General features: G+C 42.8%; 1 protein-coding gene across 1 annotated transcript in view; it reads left to right on the top strand.

Moving 5' to 3' along the window:
* c5 (complement component 5) overlaps positions 1 to 21000 on the top strand; it is a 182741-nt gene that overhangs the window by 38332 nt on the left and 123409 nt on the right. The window contains exons 19-30 of the mRNA XM_060907120.1: positions 3106 to 3334; positions 3557 to 3650; positions 3743 to 3937; positions 7287 to 7364; positions 7456 to 7647; positions 7804 to 7891; positions 7987 to 8063; positions 8258 to 8397; positions 8547 to 8768; positions 8961 to 9021; positions 9142 to 9231; positions 9364 to 9570. Coding sequence (XP_060763103.1) covers positions 3106 to 3334; positions 3557 to 3650; positions 3743 to 3937; positions 7287 to 7364; positions 7456 to 7647; positions 7804 to 7891; positions 7987 to 8063; positions 8258 to 8397; positions 8547 to 8768; positions 8961 to 9021; positions 9142 to 9231; positions 9364 to 9570 — 1673 coding nt within the window. The remainder of the gene's footprint in view (positions 1 to 3105; positions 3335 to 3556; positions 3651 to 3742; positions 3938 to 7286; positions 7365 to 7455; positions 7648 to 7803; positions 7892 to 7986; positions 8064 to 8257; positions 8398 to 8546; positions 8769 to 8960; positions 9022 to 9141; positions 9232 to 9363; positions 9571 to 21000) is intronic.

The raw sequence follows: 21000 nt of genomic DNA, 5'->3' as shown, positions 1-21000 counted from the left end.
TGGCGGACTTGAGGTATTCTAGATTTTTGTTGTCAGTCCAGACAATGAAGGGGAGATCTGACCCCTTGAGCCAGTGTCTCCACTCCTCCAAGGCCAACTTGATGGCCAACAGCTCTCTGTCGCCAATGTCATAGTTCTGCTCAGCAGGGGACAGCTGGCGAGAGAAGAAGGAGCAGGGGTGGACCTTGTGATCATTGGCCCTCTGGGAGAGAAAAGCTCTGACCCTGGACTCGGAAGCGTCAACCTCCACAATGAACTGCTTGGCTGGGTCGGGTATGGTGAGGATGGGTGCTGTGCTGAATTTGCGTTTGAGCATGGAGAAGGCTTTCTCTGCTTCCTCCCCCCCACTTGAATGGGCTCTTGATTGAGGTCAATGCCGTGAGGGGTCCGGCCATCGTGCTGAAGTCACGGATGAAGTGCCTGTAGAAATTGGCGAACCCCAGGAAATGCTGGAGCTCCCGCTGCGAGGATGGGGTGGGCCAGTCAGCAACTGCCTCAAGCTTGAGGGGGTCCATCTGGATCCTTGCTGGGGAGATGATGAACCCCAGAAATGAGACGGAGCTCTGATGGAGCTCACTTTTTTCCGCCTTGACAAACAGCTTATTCTCTAGCAGGCACTGGAGGACCTGCTGGACGTGACCCCGATGTTCCTCCAGGGAGCGGGAGAAGATCAGGATGTTATCCAGGTACACAAAAACGAAGATGTTAAGATAGTCCCTTAAGACGTCGTTCACGAGTGCCTGGAAGACTGTGGGAGCGTTGGTCAGGCCAAAGGGGACTATGAGGTACTCATAGTGAGCCGTGGTGGCGTTAAAGGCTGTCTTCCACTCGTCTCCCTCCCTGATCCTGACGAGATGGTAGGCATTACGTAGATCCAGCTTGGTAAATACTTTGGCTCCCTGGAGTAGTTCAAAGGCTGTGGTCATGAGCGGTAGTGGGTAGCAGTTCTTGACCGTGATGGCATTGAGAACTTGATAATCAATGCAGGGGCAGAGCAACTTGTCTTTTTTCTCCACGAAGAAGAATCCCGCCCCTGCTGGGGAGGAGGAAGGGCGGATGATCCCAGCTGCCAAGGACTCGGAAATGTACTCCTCCATGGCTTGCCTTTCGACGGGAGAGAGAGAGTAGAGTTGTCCTTTTGGTGGCGCCGTCCCAGGCAGGAGGTAGATTCGACAGTCATAGGGTCTGTGAGGAGGGAGGGACACTACTCGGGTCTTACTGAAGACAAGCTTTAGATCCAGGTATTCCGGAGGCATGTGAGAGAGGTTGGGAAACTTGCTGGCTGAAGGCTGCGGTGGCTTGGCGGGAGGCAGAGTGGAGTGCAGGCAGGAAGCTAGGCAGGACTAGCTCCAGCCTAAGATGGTGTTGTCGGCCCAGTTTAGGTGGGGGTTGTGCTGCATTAACCAAAGTAATCCTAGAACGATGGGTACATGGGGGTCGTTCATGATGTGAAGTTGGATGGTTTCAGAATGATTACTGGAAATCCTCAGGGTGAATGAGGTGGTGAGGTGGGTGATGGTGGTCAAGCCGGTGCCATTGAGTGTCAGGACGGTGAGAGGAACGTCGAGAGCGAGTAGTGGGATTCCCAGATGCTTGGCAGTGGAGGAGCAGATCGGTTTCCTGTCCGCCCCTGAGTCAACGAGGGCCTGGAGGTGGTGATGCTAGTTGTCAAGGATGGTGACGACGGCAGGGACTAACGGTCGATCAGCAGGGTCCTGGTTTTGAGTGTTGCCCACCAGGGGCCCTCGATTCACGGGCAGGCTTGTCCTTTGAATCGCCAGGCTCGACAGATGTGTCCCAGCTGACTGCAGTAGAAGCAGGCCCCTGTGCTCCGCAGGCGCTGTCGTTCTTCAGCTGACACCCAAACCCGGTCTACCTGCATGGGTTCGATGGATGAGGCGGAAGATGGAGAGGAGGTGAAGCTGGGGCAAGTCTTCTCTCTCCACCATTGCTGGATACGGGTGTCGATATGGTTGGTGAGGTCCATGAGTCTGGAGAAGTCCAACGGCAGTTCCCACGATACCAGCTCGTCCTTAATGGCATCGGACAAGCCGTGCAGGAATGTGGTGACCTGGGCACTCTTGTTCCAACCGCACGATGCCACCAATGTCCGGAACTCGATGGCGTAGTCTGAGGTAGACCGGGACCCCTGCCGCAGCTCCATGAGTTCTCTAGCTGCTTCCCAGCTGGACAGAGAGCACTCAAAAGTTCACTTCATCTCCAAAGAAATCTTTGAAGTTGGAGTAGAAATGTGCATTGGCGTCCCAGACCGCTGTTCCCCACTCCCTTGCCTTGCCGGTGAGGAGCATGATTGTATATGCTACCCGGGAGCGTTCTGTGGGGAAGGCCAGAGGTTGCAGCTCTAGGATTAATGGGCATTGAGACAAGAATGCTCTGCAAGTACCTGGTTCTCCATTGTAGGGTTGACCTGCTTGGAGTCTCGGCTCGCGGAGAAAGGCGGTGGCAGGAGCTGGAGTCAGAGACAGCTGGGGAGGGGTAGGCATCGCTTGATAACGCTGCATCTGCGTGGTGAGGAGGTTGAGTGAGTCAGACAGGGTGGCGAGGGTCTGATTGACTTGTCGTAGGTCTTGTTGATGGGTCCCGAGGAGATTCCTTTGTTGTTGGATGGCCGTTCTCAGATGGGTGAATTCTGCTGGATCCATGTTGGCCAGAACGTACTGTTAAAAGCAGAACACGCACACAGACAGTAATCCAAGAAGCGTAGTAGGTTTTATCCAGAAAGAGGTGTGGCAAAAATGTAAACAAACTTGATTAAGAAAACAATAATGGAAATAGTCCAGGTATAAAAAAAAAGTGAAACTTGACTTGAAAAAATGAGGCAGGCAAAGACATGAGAAAACACTTGGAGGAAAAAAACTCTCGAGGCAAAAAAATGGCTAGTCTCTACATACGAGATGTTCTGGCACTGTCTGTGGCTGAGAACGGTGTTTAAAAAGGCAGTGGTGGTAATCAGGAAGTGAATGTAGGTGAGCGCTCGCTGAACGGGGAAGTAGGCAGGATGGAATTCCCGTCCGGGATCTGGATCGGAGCTGACGTGGAAGATCCGCAAACTCAGGAGTGGATGTCCGGGGCGGAGCGTGACACATGCTGCCTGAAGGGACTGAACACCATCCTGGATCTTGACACCTGCCTAGCTGCAACCAAGAAATTTTTGACTCTATACAAACAGTGCAAGAGAGCTTTCTTTGAACACTGTAACTTTTCTGAAAAGCATTGGATAGAAAATAAGGATCTAGTCCTTCCTCGATATCCAGGTATTCTTTGTTTGCTTGGCATAATGAAAAACTTGAGTTTTATGGAAATGTGGCATTCTGTAAAGTTAAGCTGTAAAATTTGTTCTACAGTCAAGAAGTAAATGTCATGTCTGTTTAAAAAAAAAAACCTTGATGCACACTTATCCGTTGATAAATTATAAACGGATAAATTTATGTAATTGAACATCAGAATAAACACAGCAAACAGGAGACCAGGATTCAGAGCTAGCAGGCCTGGAGAGTCAGATTTACTAAAATATATCTTTGCTTTATTACATTGAGATGATTCATCAGAGTTGAACTTTGACATACGCTTGACTGATGTCCAGACAGAGCACTCCAATCTCTTTCTTCATGAAAGATTGGAGGAATATGGTGAGTTTTTCTGCTAGTGTCTATAATGTTTGAGTCATGTTAGAGATTTTGTAGATTTATTTTAAAAAAATAATTAACCATTTCTTCTGTAGCTAAGAAATATGATAATTATGAATCATGCTGCTTGCTGGGAATTAACAGTAGTCAGACTCAGGAGACCTGCTGGGATCGGAGCAATAAATTACAAACCAATGATGAACTGTGTAAGATAGCGTTCCATGAATGCTGCCTCTTTGCTGAAAATCATCAGACAGAAAATGAGAGTATGGTCACGCTTGCTCATTCAGGTATTCTATGTTTGCTTGGCATAAAAAAAGCATTTAATTGTATGGAAATGTGACATACTATAGAGTTATACTTTAAAGGAACAGTCCACCGTACTTCCATAATGAAATATGCTCTTATCTGAATTGAGACGAGCTGCTCCGTACCTGTCCGAGCTTTGCGCGACCTCCCAGTCAGTCAGACACAGTCAGACGCGCTGTCACTCCTGTTAGCAATGTAGCTAGGCTCAGTATGGCCAATGGTATTTTTTGGGGCTGTAGTTAGATGCAACCAAACTCTTCCGCGTTTTTCCTGTTTACATAGGTTTATATGACCAGTGATATGAAATAAGTTCAGTTAAAAAAATTGAAACGTAGCGATTTTCTATGCTATGGAAAGTCCGCACTATAATGACAGGCGTACTAACACCTTCTGCGCGCTTCGGCAGCGCATTGATACGGAGCTCAGATATCAATGCGCTGCCGAAGCGCGCAGAAGGTGTTAGTACACCTGTCATTATAGTGCGGACTTTCCATAGCATAGAAAATCGCTACGTTTCAATTTGTGTAACTGAACTTGTTTCATGTCACTGGTCATATAAACTTATGTAAACAGGAAAAACGCGGAAGAGTTTGGTTGCATCTAACTACAGCCCCAAAAAATACCATTGGCCATACTGAGCCTAGCTACATTGCTAACAGGAGTGACAGCGCGTCTGACTGCGTCTGACTGACTGGGAGGTCGTGCAAAGCTTGGACAGGTACGGAGCAGTTCGTCTCAATTCAGATAAGAGCATATTTCATTATGGAAGTACGGTGGACTGTTCCTTTAAGATTTGCTCTGAAGTCAAGTAGTAAATGGAATATCTGGCCCATAAAAACATGAATTCAGATGCATACATCCATTGGTAAATTAGTAAATAAACTTAAGCAAAAATTCAGCAAAGAGCAGTCCAGAACTGTAACATGCTGTCAGTTTTAAAGCACAAGTTCAATTATTAGTAGTAAAATGACCATTTTTACTTCTCAGAATTTGAATTCAAGGTATCTTTTATTCAGTTTTAACTTTAAAATTAATATTTTTTTCTAATAGCAACTGTATTTTTACTAGTAAAATCCAAGTTTTCTATGGCAAGCCTTTTTAGCTTTTAATCATGGCTTTTTTGATATCAGGAATTCTATTTCCACATGTGGACATTTTATATCCACGAGTAAAAATTCAATTCTTGATATCAAAATTAAAAGTACTACAAGTAAGAATTTCATTTTCACTAGTGGGAATTAAATTTTAACTGCAAATGATTTTTTTTTTCAAATTATAGGGTAAAATTATATTTTTACTAATCAGAATTGAATTCACACATGCACAAATTACATTTCTTGATATCAAGAACGGGCGGCACGGTGGTGTAGTGGTTAGCGCTGTCGCCTCACAGCAAGAAGGTCCGGGTTCGAGCCCCGTGGCCGGCGAGGGCCTTTCTGTGCGGAGTTTGCATGTTCTCCCCATGTCCGCGTGGGTTTCCTCCGGGTGCTCCGGTTTCCCCCGCAGTCCAAAGACATGCAGGTTAGGTTAACTGGTGACTCTAAATTGACCGTAGGTGTGAATGTGAGTGTGAATGGTTGTCTGTGTCTATGTGTCAGCCCTGTGATGACCTGGCGACTTGTCCAGGGTGTACCCCACCTTTCGCCCGTAGTCAGCTGGGATAGGCTCCAGCTTGCCTGCAACCCTGTAGGACAGGATAAAGCGGCTACAGATAATGAGATGAGATGAGATATCAAGAACTTATTTTTACAAGTGGAATTGCATTTTCAATATCTAGAGTGGAATTTTTTACAAGTGAAAATTAAATTATGACTAGCATTCTTACTAGTATATAGCATTTTCTCTGCAAAGAGTTTACTTATGTTCTAATGTTAATAAGCTTGCTTTACATTAAATTTGCTTTCTTCCATTTTCAAAAGAGAGTCAAGTTTACATGTTAACGTGTTAACACTCAAGCATTTTAAATTGTTTTCAAAATTGTAAAAAAAAAAAGTTTTGCAACTGCTTAAAAGAAAGTGCTTCAAATTTGTCCAGGGTGATGTGTACAAGCCCATACTGTTTTAGATTTAAAGTGCAGTGTTAAAAGACGTTTTGGCAATGGTGGACTTAGTTCTTGTGCAAATTATGAGGCAAGTCGGAATAATTGAAAGAAATTTCTAGTAAGGCAGCAATGGAGGTCTATGCAATGCTGATATTATTAGATCTCTCATTGCTAATCTATGTTGTCTTGAACACTATTTGAGCCTAGAAAAGCTCAATGAATTGTTTGAGAATCTGACTGCATTTCAGTTTTCCATAAGTGCTAATGTGTCCACTGCTCATTGTAATTCCATTGTAATGTGTCACTGCTCATAAACTCATTGTAATAGCTCTTGAAGAGCCAAGACTCAAAACATAAGTGAGTGATCATAAATTTGTGGAAGTATCCCAACATTAAAAGTACAAACAATAATCATGATTTCATCTTCTCCCTTGTCAATTTATTAGAACATTTTTTTTTTAACTTGATGCAGACTTGGCAACTATATTTTTGGAGATACACTCACAGCATTCATAATGGGCCACTATTAGCTAGATTTAGACACTTACCCTAACATAGACACTTTACTCATTTATTTAAATAAATTACAAGTGGAAATAACATTTTACTAGTTGGAAAAAATATTTTCATATGTAAAAAAAAAGTCAGAAATGTTGGCTGCAGATGGATGTAATGGCTACAAACATGTTTATTTATAAAACAACAAGCAGACATACAGATCAGAAAGATCAGCTAGGCAAGGACAGAGTCAGGAAACAGGCAAAGTTCATTCAAGGCACAAACAGAACAATAGAGGATTAAAAAATAGAGGCAGAAAGTCCAAACAAAAGGCAGAGTCCAATAAACAAAACCGGCATAAACACAGTGCCACAAGGTTTAGTATTCACAGACATAGGGTACTGCACATGTATTTTGCAAAGTCCTTGAGTTATTGGTGTCCTTATATGCGTGTGCTGATTGCACTATATTCAGGATAGGTGCATTTGATAATCAGCTTGTTGCCCAGGCTGCCACAGCGTGCCCAGCAAAAATGCACATGGACACAAGCAACAGCAAAATCAAAATGAAATCTTTTCACCTTTTATCTTTTTTGAAAATCAAAAATGAACTTTTCATTAGTGGAAATATAACTAGTGGAATTTGAATTCCTGATCTCAATAAAGCCATGATTAAAAAAAAGAAGAAGAAGAAGCTAAAATGGCTTGCTATATGTTATACTATTAAAAGTTAAAATTGCTTGTCAAAAGATATCACACAAATTTACTACAATCTAACTTTGCTTTGATCAGGGCTCCAAGTTGACACCCCTTCTGCTGTCCGGAAAAAGCGCTCTGTTCTCCTTCTGAGTGAAAAGTTTGAGGAAAATGGTGGGTTTGTGCTGGTATCTATAATATTAGAGCCATCTTAATTAGATTTTGTAGATATTCTGAACAAAAATAAATTATTTCTTCTCTGCAGCTAAGAAATATCAAAAATTTAAACCATGTTGTCTGGCGGGAACTGATAGTAGCCCAACTCTGGAGACCTGCCTGGATCGTGCCCGGAAATTACCTACCGATCACATAAATTGTAAGAGAGCATTCCGTGAATGTTGCGTCTTTGCTGAAACACTTCGGGCAGAAAGTGATGGTGTCAGCCTCGCTCGTTCAGGTATTCTTTGGTTGCTTGGAACCATGAAAAACTTTTGTATGGAAAAAAAATCAGTTTTATGCAAATGTGAAATACCATAAAGTTAACCTATAAGATTTGTTAAAAATGAATATCAGGACTATCAGGAAATGAATGTCATGTTCCATTTGAATGCAGAAATAGATTTTCTGCTGGATGTGAAGGTAGAGCAGGTCCGCAGCTACTTCCCAGAGAGCTGGTTGTGGGAGGAACATGAAACTGAGAGGTGGGAACATTTATGGCATTAACATTCAAATATTAACATGTAAAATGTACTTAAATTTTACACTGAAATTTAAACTGGGATCAAACACCTTGTAGGTCTGGACTGGTCACTAAAGTTCTTCCTGATTCTCTGACTACATGGGAGGTCAGAGCTGTTGGGGTGTTCAACAATGGTGAGATAAGGCAACCACTTTATATTAGCACCATAAATGAGAGAATACCACTGCCAGAAAAATTCAAATAAATAAGGACACGAGAGACAAGTGAATTTACAATCCTCAGATGAAACACAGTTTGCTCTTCCATATAAGAAGTTTATTTTTGATGCTGTGTGTTGATGTATCTCATCTTTTGCACCATAAAACAGGAATATGTGTCGCAGATCCCCTGCAAGTGTCAGTTCAGCAGGCAGTGAGTGTAGACGTGCCTCTGCCTTACTCTATAGTGCGTGGGGAGCAGATTGAGATCAAAGGCTCAGTCTACAATGAATATGATAGAGATACAACAGTAAGATTTCTATCTCCTTTATTACTACCTTTTTATTTGTGCTTGGGGTGATTGGGACTATCTTTCGGTCATAAACAGGTACAGTATTAACATGGAAATACCCATCTCTGGGTCTGTCTCTCTTTCTCTCTCTTTCTCTCAATGATCAGTACAGTGTAACTTTGTCGGCATCAGAGGGTGTGTGTGTGTTTCGTGGAACTCTTCTGACAGATGATGGTTACCAACAATTAAACGAAGGCAGGATTGAGGGCCATTCTGTGGCACTTGTCCGGTTCGTCATCATGGCAGTAGAAGTGGGCAGTCATAAACTCAGCTTCACTCTTAAAACCAGGTGGGGAAGCGAGACAGTGGTCAAGACACTGAGAATAGTGGTAAGCGTGCACGAAACATTTGTCAAGTCAAAAGAATTTTAAATGGCCATCAGGTCTCAACATCCATTTCCACTATTTTCAGAAATACCTAAGCTGCTGGTATAACTCTTCTTCCTCCTATATTGTATGTGTAGATGGACACACACACTACAATGCAATATTTTGACATATGCTTTGATTTTTTTTTAATAGCCAGAGGGCATTAGGAAAGAACTTTTCATTGGACGCAGAATTGATCCACATGGCATCTATGGTAAGAGCTTTTATATGAATTCAGTTTTGTTCTGGAAAGCTGTAACTTGTACATATGAAGTAGGCTACCTACAAAAATAAATAAAAATTAAAAACAAAAAACATTGCTGTTTTACATCAGGCATACCTGTGACACGTATTGAGCTCAGAAACTCTCTACCTCCAAAGGTTGTGCCCAAGTCCTCTGTGGAACGTCTGCTAACAGTAAACGGTGAATTGTCTCAGAAATAAAATCAATGGTGTCAAGCTTAGTAGTTTCTTGGAAATTTCAAAGAATAAGTCTCAGTTTTGCCATTACTCCCAAGCCAAAGAAATTCAACTATCCTATCTTTTCTCTGTCCAGGTGAGGTCCTGGGAGAGTTGCTGTCCATCATTATAAACCCAAAAGGGATCATACAGTTGACTAGCCTGCCCAGAGGCTCCGGAGAGGTGGAGCTTATAGGTCTTCTTCCCATCTTCTATGTGTATGATTATATTGAGCAGTCTGAGCAGTGGGGAAAGATAAAGGAATTTGGAAACACCATTCTTCTAAAGAGAAAGCTAAAACAAGGTAAGTCATGTTTTACACTAGACCAGATGTTAAAGGAAATAAAACCTTCATGTCTGACATACTAGTTTATGTTGAAGGTGCCTCGCGTGTATGCAGGGCTGTTCAGAGACCTTTTAAGGGATATGATTTAAAAAGGGGCACATAGAACAAGATGTTATGACACCAGCTACAGCATAACTGATACATTTGTATTTTTGTTTAGTTTCTAGAAGTTATTTTGCTTAAATGCAGAAATATATGGACCAAAAAAAGCTGACAGATATTGCAATAACAATTTTATAGAATGCATTTGATCACTGAACACATGTTGTCCAAACTAGTAAAATGATCAGTGAACTAACTAACCTAAAATGTGACCTTCAGAATCAGACAAAATCCGAAAAAGTTGGGACAGTATAGAAAATGTAAATAATAAAAAAAAAAAGAAATCTGTGATTTCTAAATTTGACTTGTATTTCCTTGCAGACAGTATGAACCCAAGATATTTCATGTTGTGTTGGGTCAACTTCATTTCATTTATTAACATACACCCATTCCAAGGTTTCAGGCCTGCAACACATTCCAAAAAAAAAGTTGGGGGGGGGCAATTTAGGGCCTGAGGTAAAATGAGGTAAAACAATTAAATAATGGTGTGATTTGAAACAGGCAGAGGTGGAAAGAGTACTAAAATATTATACTCAAGTACAAGTACTGTTACTCTGATGAAATTTTACTTAAGTACAAGTAAAGTTACCAGACAAAAAATCTACTCAAGTAAAAGTAAAAAGTAGATCATTTAAAATGTACTTTGAGTAAAAGTAAAACGTTACTTTTAACAATGGGTGTTTTCTGCCTCCATTGTGTTGTGCAAAAATGAAAAAGAAGAGGAAACAAGGATATATGTACATCTCAACCCAGATGTTTTATTTAAAGGAAGTGTATCAAATTGAATGCTTAGGATAATGCTGCATTAAAACTGAGACAAACAAAAAAGGTCAATACACACAGTCATGTCGTTTACATCGCCCTGACCACACACAAAGCATTGTACACGAAATATGAAAGTGAAATGTTGCACCGAAATCTCGTAGCTTGCCTGTGTGCACTGTGTGTTATTGAACAATTCAATTCAAACATTATTTGTTTTGCTTAGTATTCCTTTCTGGCCTGTTGGATGTAGAATGGTAGGAGGACTGATCACGTCAGGTTGGCGAGCTAACTTGCTTGCATGATTAGCCAACTGAATAACAGACTAGTTACCGTTATGTTACAGTACCAACAGGTTGCTACTTCAACATTAGCAATGCTATCCACTATTTTTGGAATATAACCAGCCTATTGTCGGTTTTACTATGGAAAGGAAACATTATGATCAGGGGCGCAGATACGTTTTTTGAACTGGGGGGGACAAAAAACTGGGGGGGACAAAAAACTGGGGGGGACAAAGCTGCCAGCAAACCAACCCCAACCCCGTTATGCCTGTCAAACTTGTTGTGGGTAACCATAGCAACCAAGCTCGAGCTCGAAACCTGTGCAGTCTGTGCAGCTCAACCAACCGAATATCAGTCTTTGTTTTGTTTTATGTGAGTTGTTGCAACTATGTATACACTGCTGTGTACCTCAATAAACCGAATGGTAATTAGTCTTTTGATTTTTCCGTGAGGTTTGCCTTATGCAAAGAAAGACAGCATAGATGTTTTTTCCTCCCTATAAGTGGGGGGGACCGAACGAGGTGAATTTAAATCTGGGTGGGACGAATCCCACCCGTCCCACCCTCTATCTCCGCCCGTGATTATGATGCCAATGACAATACTTACCTCAACATGTTTGCGCAGATTAGACGTCGAATTTTTGTATGCCGCAATGGTTGTCTTCTTGGGCACACAATCTGCATTGCATAATGAAACTGTCACCCCTTTTCTCTACGAAGCTGAAGTGATCACGTATGTAGGGCCAGGGGTGCACTTCATTACTGGAAGAAATTGCGTTTTCTGCAGGGTCGTCCACCACAGGTTCCTCGGTCTCCTCCATGTCCGCAGGAGCGCTTTATCAACACCCGTGGCCCAGGGGCTAGGCCCCTCATAGGCTACCTGTCAACCCTACCCTTACCGTTGGCCAGGAAAACACACTTATTTTATTTGCAATACGTGTCAAGCATTTATAGTGTAAGCGCGTAATTAGCCTAGAAGCCTATGATAGGTTAGGTTTGGCTCAGCGTAGCTGCGCAAGGCCCACGCTCACATCGCTCAACACATCCGACCACAGAGGGAGAGAAGAACGCGCGCATTATCATTACAGAGCCAGTTCTGATTATTACCACGGACAGGACAGTGATACTGCATAACTTTCACGCAGGGGCATGGCCAGAGATAACCACACAAGCGCGCGTGCGCTAATCTAGACCTATGTGTTGTAAACATAAAACACACACACCTACAGACAAGTCCTTTTAAAAAATAAAATACATAAAAATAGCTCGGCGGCATGAAAACAAACATTCACTGCAAGACAAGGTGCCCTAGAATCGCCATCAGTTTTTAAATATCTATATGGACTTTGTTGTCAGGATTGAACAGCATGAGATATCAAAACTGTACCCAGATACAGGCTTCAAGTTCAGATATTGCATTCCAAATGAGGTATCCACAAGAGAAATGTGTACGAAAGCACGAGCATCAGGAGAGGGTTGCATAACAGAGATTCTATACGCAGATGATCAGGCCATACTCGCTGGATCCATCGAGGAGCTTTAGAATATTCTTCAGTTGTATGATAAGACCTACACCCACTTTGGTTTACAAATATCATATGTCAAAACAGAAACAATGGCTTTTAACGTCAATGAGGATATCAAATATTAACCAAGTATCATTTCCCTTGGCGGCACTAATATTAAAAACGTCCGCACCTTTAAATATCTTGGTTATAATGTCAGCAACTGTGATGAATCCTCACACTTCCTGCATGCTAGGATAAGTGCTGCATTCATGAAATGGAATGAATGTTGTAACCGACCACCGAATACTACTAAAAACCCGTATAAAGTTCCTAGTGGCATGCGTTCGATCTCATCTCCTGTACAGCACACAGGCATGGCAACTATCATCCAGTGAAATTCACAAAATTGAGGTAGTGTGGCACGGCTTCCTAAGGAAAATGATTAAAGGTGGATATAAACGAAAGAATGCCCCTGACCAAAAGAACACTACAAATGAAGATATAGACTGGAGCTACAAGATGTCCAATGCTGATCTCCGGAAACTGACAGGAACCCAGGATATAAAACTATCCTGCTACGTACAACAACTAAAATATATTGCTCACGTTTGCCGGATGGGCAATAACCAAGTGCAAAAGCAGCTCCTGTTTGACAAAAATGGTTACAAATGGACGAAATGGGAAAATCTGCTGGGCATAGACACCCAACAGATAAGACGTATGATGATGAACAAATCAAACTTTGAGCAACTGCTGCAACTGCTACAGCAGAAGCACCCCTAGAGAGTTTAACTTTTGACAGGGGAACATGATGATGATGATGATGAAGGTACTTGGCTCGGTGGCCACATGAAACGTAAACAACATGGACAGCGGCCAAACTCATAACTCTACAGACCGAAATACACGAAACCGAGTCCTACTAGGGTCTATTTTACCAATCTACGTTCAAGCATCATGCAAGTCTTCCTTCTCCTTGAATAAGACCGTGCATTCAACTGCCTTTTTGACATGACTGCATCAAAATACCACTCAACAATATTTCACACACTCCATCAAGAAAAAAGTTAAACATGATGAACACGGGCATACTGTTTTGAGCATACGATTTTTTAAAAAGAAACTAGCTACATCAAAGTCCTTCAATAAACCCATCCTTTAGCGCAAATGAGCTTAACCTAGTTCAAAGCATGATGCTAGCAGTAGCTGCATAAGGCAAAATCATGTGGGCCTTTCATCAACAACAAGCCACGGCGGGCAAACATTAATAATCAAGCGTCCTTACCTTAAAACGTTGTCTTGACCACAGAACTTCTCAAGTATTTCACTTAAATCCACACGGGTTAACAACACACCCAACACAGCTAGCGAGAAATGTGGATCTGCGCTAGCTTTGTATTGCTATTCCCCTCAGTATGCTTACACTGTCTGCTGCCCGAACTGTGAACATTATAGGCTACAATCTTTTCATCAATTTCTTCAGTAGATGCCATTTTAGACATTTTATTATCTCATCTCATCTCATTATCTCTAGCCGCTTTATCCTTCTACAGGGTCGCAGGCAAGCTGGAGCCTATCCCAGCTGACTACGGGCGAAAGGCGGGGTACACCCTGGACAAGTCGCCAGGTCATCACAGGGCTGACACAGACACAGACAACCATTCACACTCACATTCACACCTACGGTCAATTTAGAGTCACCAGTTAACCTAACCTGCATGTCTTTGGACTGTGGGGGAAACCGGAGCACCCGGAGGAAACCCACGCAGACACGGGGAGAACATGCAAACTCCACACAGAAAGGCCCTCGTCGACCCCGGGGCTCGAACCCAGGACCTTCTTGCTGTGAGGCGACAGCGCTAACCACTACACCACCGTGCCGCCCCACATTTTATTATCCCCATCGAAATATGCTATTATACTAACAGGATTATAACTCGAATCACACGACACGTATTCAAATCACAACTGATTTATTTTACTGTTGGACAGATCATAGCATGCACATAGCCTAGCTGCTGGTAGGCTGATAACTGATAAGTAGCTGATATTCTGAACAGATTGGTGATCCTTACCTTAAAAAAGTCTGTGACTTTAGGCAACGATTCTATCATTACCTGCATCTCTCTCTTTTTTTTCCTTTTATGCGCCCCGCTAACATGTGAACGCTTCATCTTTCAAAGCCTCTAAATTTGTGTCTCTGTAGTCTGCAGTCTTTGGTGCGCTTTCGTGCGTGACGTTACATTTTGTTACATTTTATTCTGGTACAGTTGTGGGTGTTCGTTTCGCGAACCACATCCACCATGTCTCTTACAGCAGGCTACTGTGCGCTCATTTATTTCTAACCTTATTTCTATCCGTACATTAATGTAGGCCCACGATTCCGACAGTTTATTATTTTATTAATATTACAAGGCCCCTGATTGGCTGTGGCCCAGGGGGTTGAGCCCCCCAAAGCCCCCCCCCCTTAAAGCGCCGGTGCATGTCCGCCATCGTCTGTGTGAGACTCGCGCGCGCGACAACTGTCCTTCCCGTGATTCATTTCCAGAACGCATTTCCCCAGGGGCGTCAGAAGCATTTTTAATGTGGGGGGGGGGGGGACACACTGGCGGGGGGTCCTCTGCCAGAAAAATTTTAATTAATTTTCAACAATAAGTCCTCATTCAACTAGTCCATATATTCATCAGCCTGTTTTTAAACCCACCGCTACGCCTAAGATAATGAGATGAATGTGACACAATTTATCACCAACAATGACTTTATGGGTGCATTTTACTTTTTATTTTGTGTTTTCTATTTAGTTTTAGATGTAACACAACATGCCACTGGGCCAAGCAATAGTGACACTCAACTGTATGTTTAAAAATAAGAATATTCATAATCTCACACAATGAACAGGCATGACATGGCATCATGCAAACTTCATAACACAAAATCACACTGTGTCAAGCAACGGTGACACATAAAAAATAACTTCACACAATGAACAAGTGCAATTTTGTTCACCACCAACAGTGACTTTAGTGGGTGCATTTTACTTTTTTCCGATTTAGCGATACTCATAACAAAAATGGCATGGCATCATGCAGTCTTCATAACACAAAATTACACTGGGTCAAGCAACGACACATAAAAGAGAACTTCACACAATGAACAAGTGCAGTTTTGTCAACCTACATGCAATGGTGGTACTACAGTAGCATTTACAGATTAGTATAACAAATAGATTTATAGATAGAACTCCTTCTTATATTGGTGGCACCACAATTTCTACCACTTCATAACTTTTATCCCCCTTTCCTTCACAATCCACCTGGAATAACATCCATCTCTCTCCATCGCTTTCATCTCTACTATTCCTTCCCCATACACTGATTTCCCATCTTACTTTCCAGAAAACTGCCAAAGACCAGACAAAACAAAGAATCAATAAATATCATCAGAGCAGACTTGACCTCATTCTTGGCATTACAGTAAGGCAGGCCTACTGGGTTTGAATGAAATGATAGCTAACGTTAAGCTAGCTGATACATCTCCTAACATTGACTAGCCAGCTAACTGCACTAACATTTCCATTGGGACAAAAAAACCTGTCCTGTGGGGAAATTTTGACTGACTTTCCGCTTCTTTGTAAAGAATGTCCTTATGTCCATTGTGTCTGGGAGCAAATACTGCAAACAATTCATCATCAATCAAGAATACCCCATTAGGCTAAGCTTATTTCACTGTTTAGTTGAATATTAATTTAACGTGGCCTAGGGTTAATTTTGAGGGCATATCACAAAAGAATAAGGTTTTAGCAAAAGCTAGACATTGTGAGGTTGCAATGGGGCTGACGTCACCTCCTCCACTTTCCAGCAGCTGCACCAACATTTCTGTGCTCGCGCTGAGATTCACTTCACTTGCGCGCGGTGAGCTGTTGTAGGGAACGCCCGGAAAACCCGGAGTGGATTTTCAGTGGGCTGTGTATTCTCTTATCGATCAAGTGGAATGGATTCTTTCACGAAGCAATAGAAACAGCGCTGGGTGAACTAATATTTTATGTTAAATGTGGGGGGGTCCAAACGAAGAATTATGAAATGTGAGGGGGACATGTCCCCCTCACATTCAATGGTGGCGACGCCCATGCATTTCCCCTCCTCCGTTTTAGCCTTTTTTTATTTTTTATTTTTTTACTCAGTAACAGTTGTGATGTAAAATGTACCGAAGTACACTACTTAAAAGAAAACATACTTAAGTAAAAGTACACTCTTTAAAAATTACTTGAAAAAGTATAAGTACACAAAAAAGCTACTCAAGTACAGTAACACGAGTAATGTAATTCGTTACTTTCCACCTCTGGAAACAGGTGACATTAACAGGAGGTTGTAAGCATGATTTGATACAAAATCAGTATCCAGGAAAGGCCTAGTGTTTGAGGAGCAAAAGAAGCACCAAGGATCTCCAGTTTGTCAACAAATGCATTAGAAAATTACTGAAATATTTAAGAGCAATGTTCCACAAAAAACGAAGGGATTTGGATTTCACACTCTACAATGCATAATATCATTAAAAGATTAGAGGAATCTGGAAGAACTTTAGCGTGTAAAGGGTAAGGGTGCAAGTCAAAGCTGAACACCAGTGATCTCCGATCCCTCAAACAGCACTGAATCAAGAACCGATATTCCTCTATAGCTGATACAACCACGTGGCTCCAGATTACTTTGGCAAACCTTTGTCAAGCACAACAATACAGAGCTATATCCACAAATGCCAATTAAAATTTTACTGTGCAAAAAGTAAGCCTTATGTTAACTGTGTCCAGAAGCGCTGTTGACTTCTCTGGGCTCAGAGACATTTGAGATGGACCGTCACACGGTGGAAGCATGTATTGTGGGTCGACAAACCAGTATTCCAGGCCTTTTTTGTAAGAAATGGATGCAGAGTGCTCCAGACCAAAGACAAAAAAGACTGCCCAGATAGGTACCAGCAACAAGTCCAAAAGCAAGGGTCTGTCATGGTATGGGGTTGTCACCATCCTTGGCAAAGGTAGCTTATACTTCTATGATGGCAGCATTAATGCAGAAAAGTACACTGAGATTTTGGAGCAACATATGCTGCCTTCAAGACAACATCTTTTACAGGGATATTTCAACAAGACAAGACAACCACATTCTGGACAGGTTACACAGGCATGGCAACAGAAGAAGAGGGTGCCTGTCCCCTCTGTCCCCAGTAAAGAATGTGTGGTGAATTTTGAAATGAAAAAATGTGACATTGATGACCCTGTACAGTTGCACACTTTAAGACCTGTTTGCAGGAAGAATGGGACAAAATAACACCTGAAACACTTCATCACTTGGTGTCTTCAGTCCCTAAACATCTTTTAAGTGTTGTAAGAATGAATGGAAACAGTACAAACTGATAAATGCTTTACCATCAAATATTTTTAAATGTGTTGCAAGAATCAAAAGTGAAACAAGTGTTTTTATTTAGAAAAAAAAATGAGGTAAAACATCAAATCATGTATTGTTCTGAGTGCAATACAGATACAATATTATTTACAAAATTTTCAGTTTAATTTCAACATACTGTCCCAACTTTTTCTGATTTGGGGCTGTATTATTGTCAGTAAACCCACTGAACCTGGACAGGTTCAAATTACAAACATGGACACCATAGACTACACTTCCCACAACTCACAGCGCCCTCTGTCTCCCGACTATTGAGATCAACTGTCACCCATTTTTCAAATTAGTCCTCCTGCCTATATAAACCTCTCACTCACTCCACTTCAATGCAAAGTATCATTCTGCCTTCTACCGTTCATACCAAGCCTTGTTATTTTCTGACTGACTCTTGTTCTTCTGACTCTTGCTTCCCTGTTTTCCATTTACACTCTTTGTCTACTCCCTTTAACGCTGTTTGCAGATCGCCCGACCCTCGCTAGTTCTATGACTCTGATTCTTGTTTCACATTTTGGCTCTGACACTGTCTACTCCTCATCGCTCTTCTGCGATTACGTCCGTAAGTGCCTGCACCGTGACAGGATACTTCACCACCATGGATGTAGCGGAAGAAGCAAAGCAAACTGCTCTCAATGCCCAAGGACATTTATTAGGAGAGCATCAGCAGATGCTCGCCAACCTCAACACCAGAATGTCCCAGCTAGTAATTGTGATGTTGCTGGCCCTCTTAACGCATCCTGAGTCATCTCCGAGCCCAGCGCTACAACTCCCGGTTCCTGAGAAGTTCGCTGGAGATCCGCTCACCTGTAAAGGCTTCCTTCTCCAATGCTCCATGTATTTCACGGCTCTACCTAGCATATCTGATGAGCACAAGATTGCCAAATTTCTCTCCTTCCTTATGGGAAAAGCACTGCGATGGGCCAGCACAGTTTGGAATAAGGGCAGCGAGCCGACAAAATCTTATGAACAATTTCTCACTCTGTTCAAAAGAGTTTTTGACCATGAACCCGAGGGGATTGAAGTAGGTGAAAGTTTACTCACTATCACAGGGCTCCAAAAGCGTGGCCAAGTATGCTCTGGAATTCAGAACACTGGCGGCCGCTAGCGGATGGAATGATCCCGCACTGAAGGCCATATTTCGCCAAGGTTTGCGCCCTGAAATTCTGAGTGAACTTGCCTGCTGTGATGAACAATTCATGCTTGATTCTCTCATCGACCTCACAATCCGCCTAAGAAATCTCTTAGCTCCTCAATCCTCTCTACAGGAGAGTATTAAACTGGAGCCTATTTCAGAGGAAAGTTCTGCCATGGATGTCTCATGCACTCTGGTTAAATCGTTCTGAACATGCCAGAAGAAGAAAAGGGGGATTATGCTTCTACTGTGGTAGCCCTGAACATCAGCTCAATAGCTGTCCCATTCGTCCTCCTCATTCATCTCCTAAAGAAGGTCCTCCATACAATGCAAGTCTGAGAAGATGGTTCAATTCCAAATCATTCAAGGTTCCAGTTCTTTTAAAGTTGGCTACTTCTACCCATATCCTCTCTGCTTTCATTGATTTGGGGCAGAGGAGAACTTCATCAGCAACTCAATCATGCAGAAGGTCAACTTGCCAACAACACTGCTACACAGTGTGCTCAGCATTTGGACCATTGATGGAGGACCAATAGGAGATGGTTTTGTCACTCTATGTACTGCTCCTCTCTGCATCCAAGTAGGTGCAATTCACTCAGAACTCATTTCACTCTACATCACTACCACCGTAAGTCATGATCTTATCCTTGGCTACCCTTGGCTCCAGCTTCACGACCCTCTCATCTCATGGCAGAACAAGGACATTCTACAGTGGTCTCCTGCATGCTTTCAGGGCTGCATTACTTGACCTCAAGTCACTCTCGCATCCACCTCTCTGGAAAGCCCCCAGCCTGACACCCTTGACAATGTTCCCAAGTGTTATCTGGACCTCAAGGAGGTTTTCAGCAAAAAAAAGGCCTGTGGTCTACCACCTCACAGACCATGACTGCACTACTGACCTCCTGCCAGGCATGTCACCACCTCGGGGACATATATACCCTCTGTCTCAGAAAGAACAAGCAGCTGTGGAGGAGTACATTCAGGAGGCTCTCAAGCAGGGTTACATCTGCCCTTCTAGGTCCCCAGCCTCAGCAGGCTTCTTTTTTGTGGAAAAATGAGGCAGGGGTCTTTGCCCATGTATTGACAACAGGGGATTGAACCAGGTATCAGTGAAATACCCTTATCCACTTCCTCTGGTTCCCGCAGCCCCGGAACAACTTCGATTAGCAAGGATCTTCTCAAAACTCTATCTATGTAGCATGTACAAGCTTATCAGGATCAAGAAGGGAGATGAATGGAAAACTGCGTTCAGCACCACTGCCAGTCACTTCAAGTACCGGGTAATGCCGTATGGCCTTTCTTTGGTGCCCAGCGTGTTCCAGTGCTTAATCAACGATGTGCTACGGGACATGCTGGGTCGGTATGCTATTGCATATATCAATGACATCCTAATATATTCCCCAGATGAAGAGAGCCATCAAGTGCATGTGAGAACAGTTCTACAACACTTGCTCCAGAATCATCTCTATGTGAAAGCAGAAAAATGAGAGTTCCATCAAACACGTATTTCCTTCCTTGGATATGTCATCAGTGCCGAGGGGGTTTGTATGGACTTGTCAAAGGTCTCTGCAGTTACGTCTTGGCCCATTCCCACATCCATCAAAGAACTTCTACGCTTTCTAGGTTTTGCAAACTTCTATCGCCGGTTTATCAGAGGGTTCAGTTCTATCGCCACCCCTTAATGGCACTCCTCAAGAAGGGACCCAAGTACCTTCAATGGAACCCCGCAGCAGAGGATGCTTTCTGTCGTCTCAAGAAAACATTCACCTCTGCCCCCATCCTACAGCATCCTGACCCTCCCAAGCCATTCACACTGGAAGTTGATTCCTCTGACACAGGGGTGGTTCTCTCCCAATGCTTCAGGGAGAAACAGAAACTTCATCCAGTGGCCTTCTTTTTGAGGAAAAACTCACCAGTGGAGAGAAATTCTGATGTAGGAAATCAGGAGCTACTCACAATTAAGCTGGTCCTTGAAGAATGGCGCCACTGGTTGGAAGGTGCCAATTATCCATTCATAATCCTAACAGACCATAAGAACTTAAAATATCTCCAGAAGGCTAAGTGGTTAAACCCCCGTCAAGCCAGATGGGCCCTCTTCACTAGATTTCATTTCACTTTCTGCCCTGGCTCCAAGAATACTAAGCTGATGTTCTC

Source organism: Neoarius graeffei, chromosome 24 (genome assembly GCF_027579695.1).
Source record: "Neoarius graeffei isolate fNeoGra1 chromosome 24, fNeoGra1.pri, whole genome shotgun sequence".
Taxonomy (NCBI): domain Eukaryota; kingdom Metazoa; phylum Chordata; class Actinopteri; order Siluriformes; family Ariidae; genus Neoarius; species Neoarius graeffei.
Note: the sequence above shows the minus strand (reverse complement) of the source record. Positions and strands in the feature narration are given on the sequence as shown.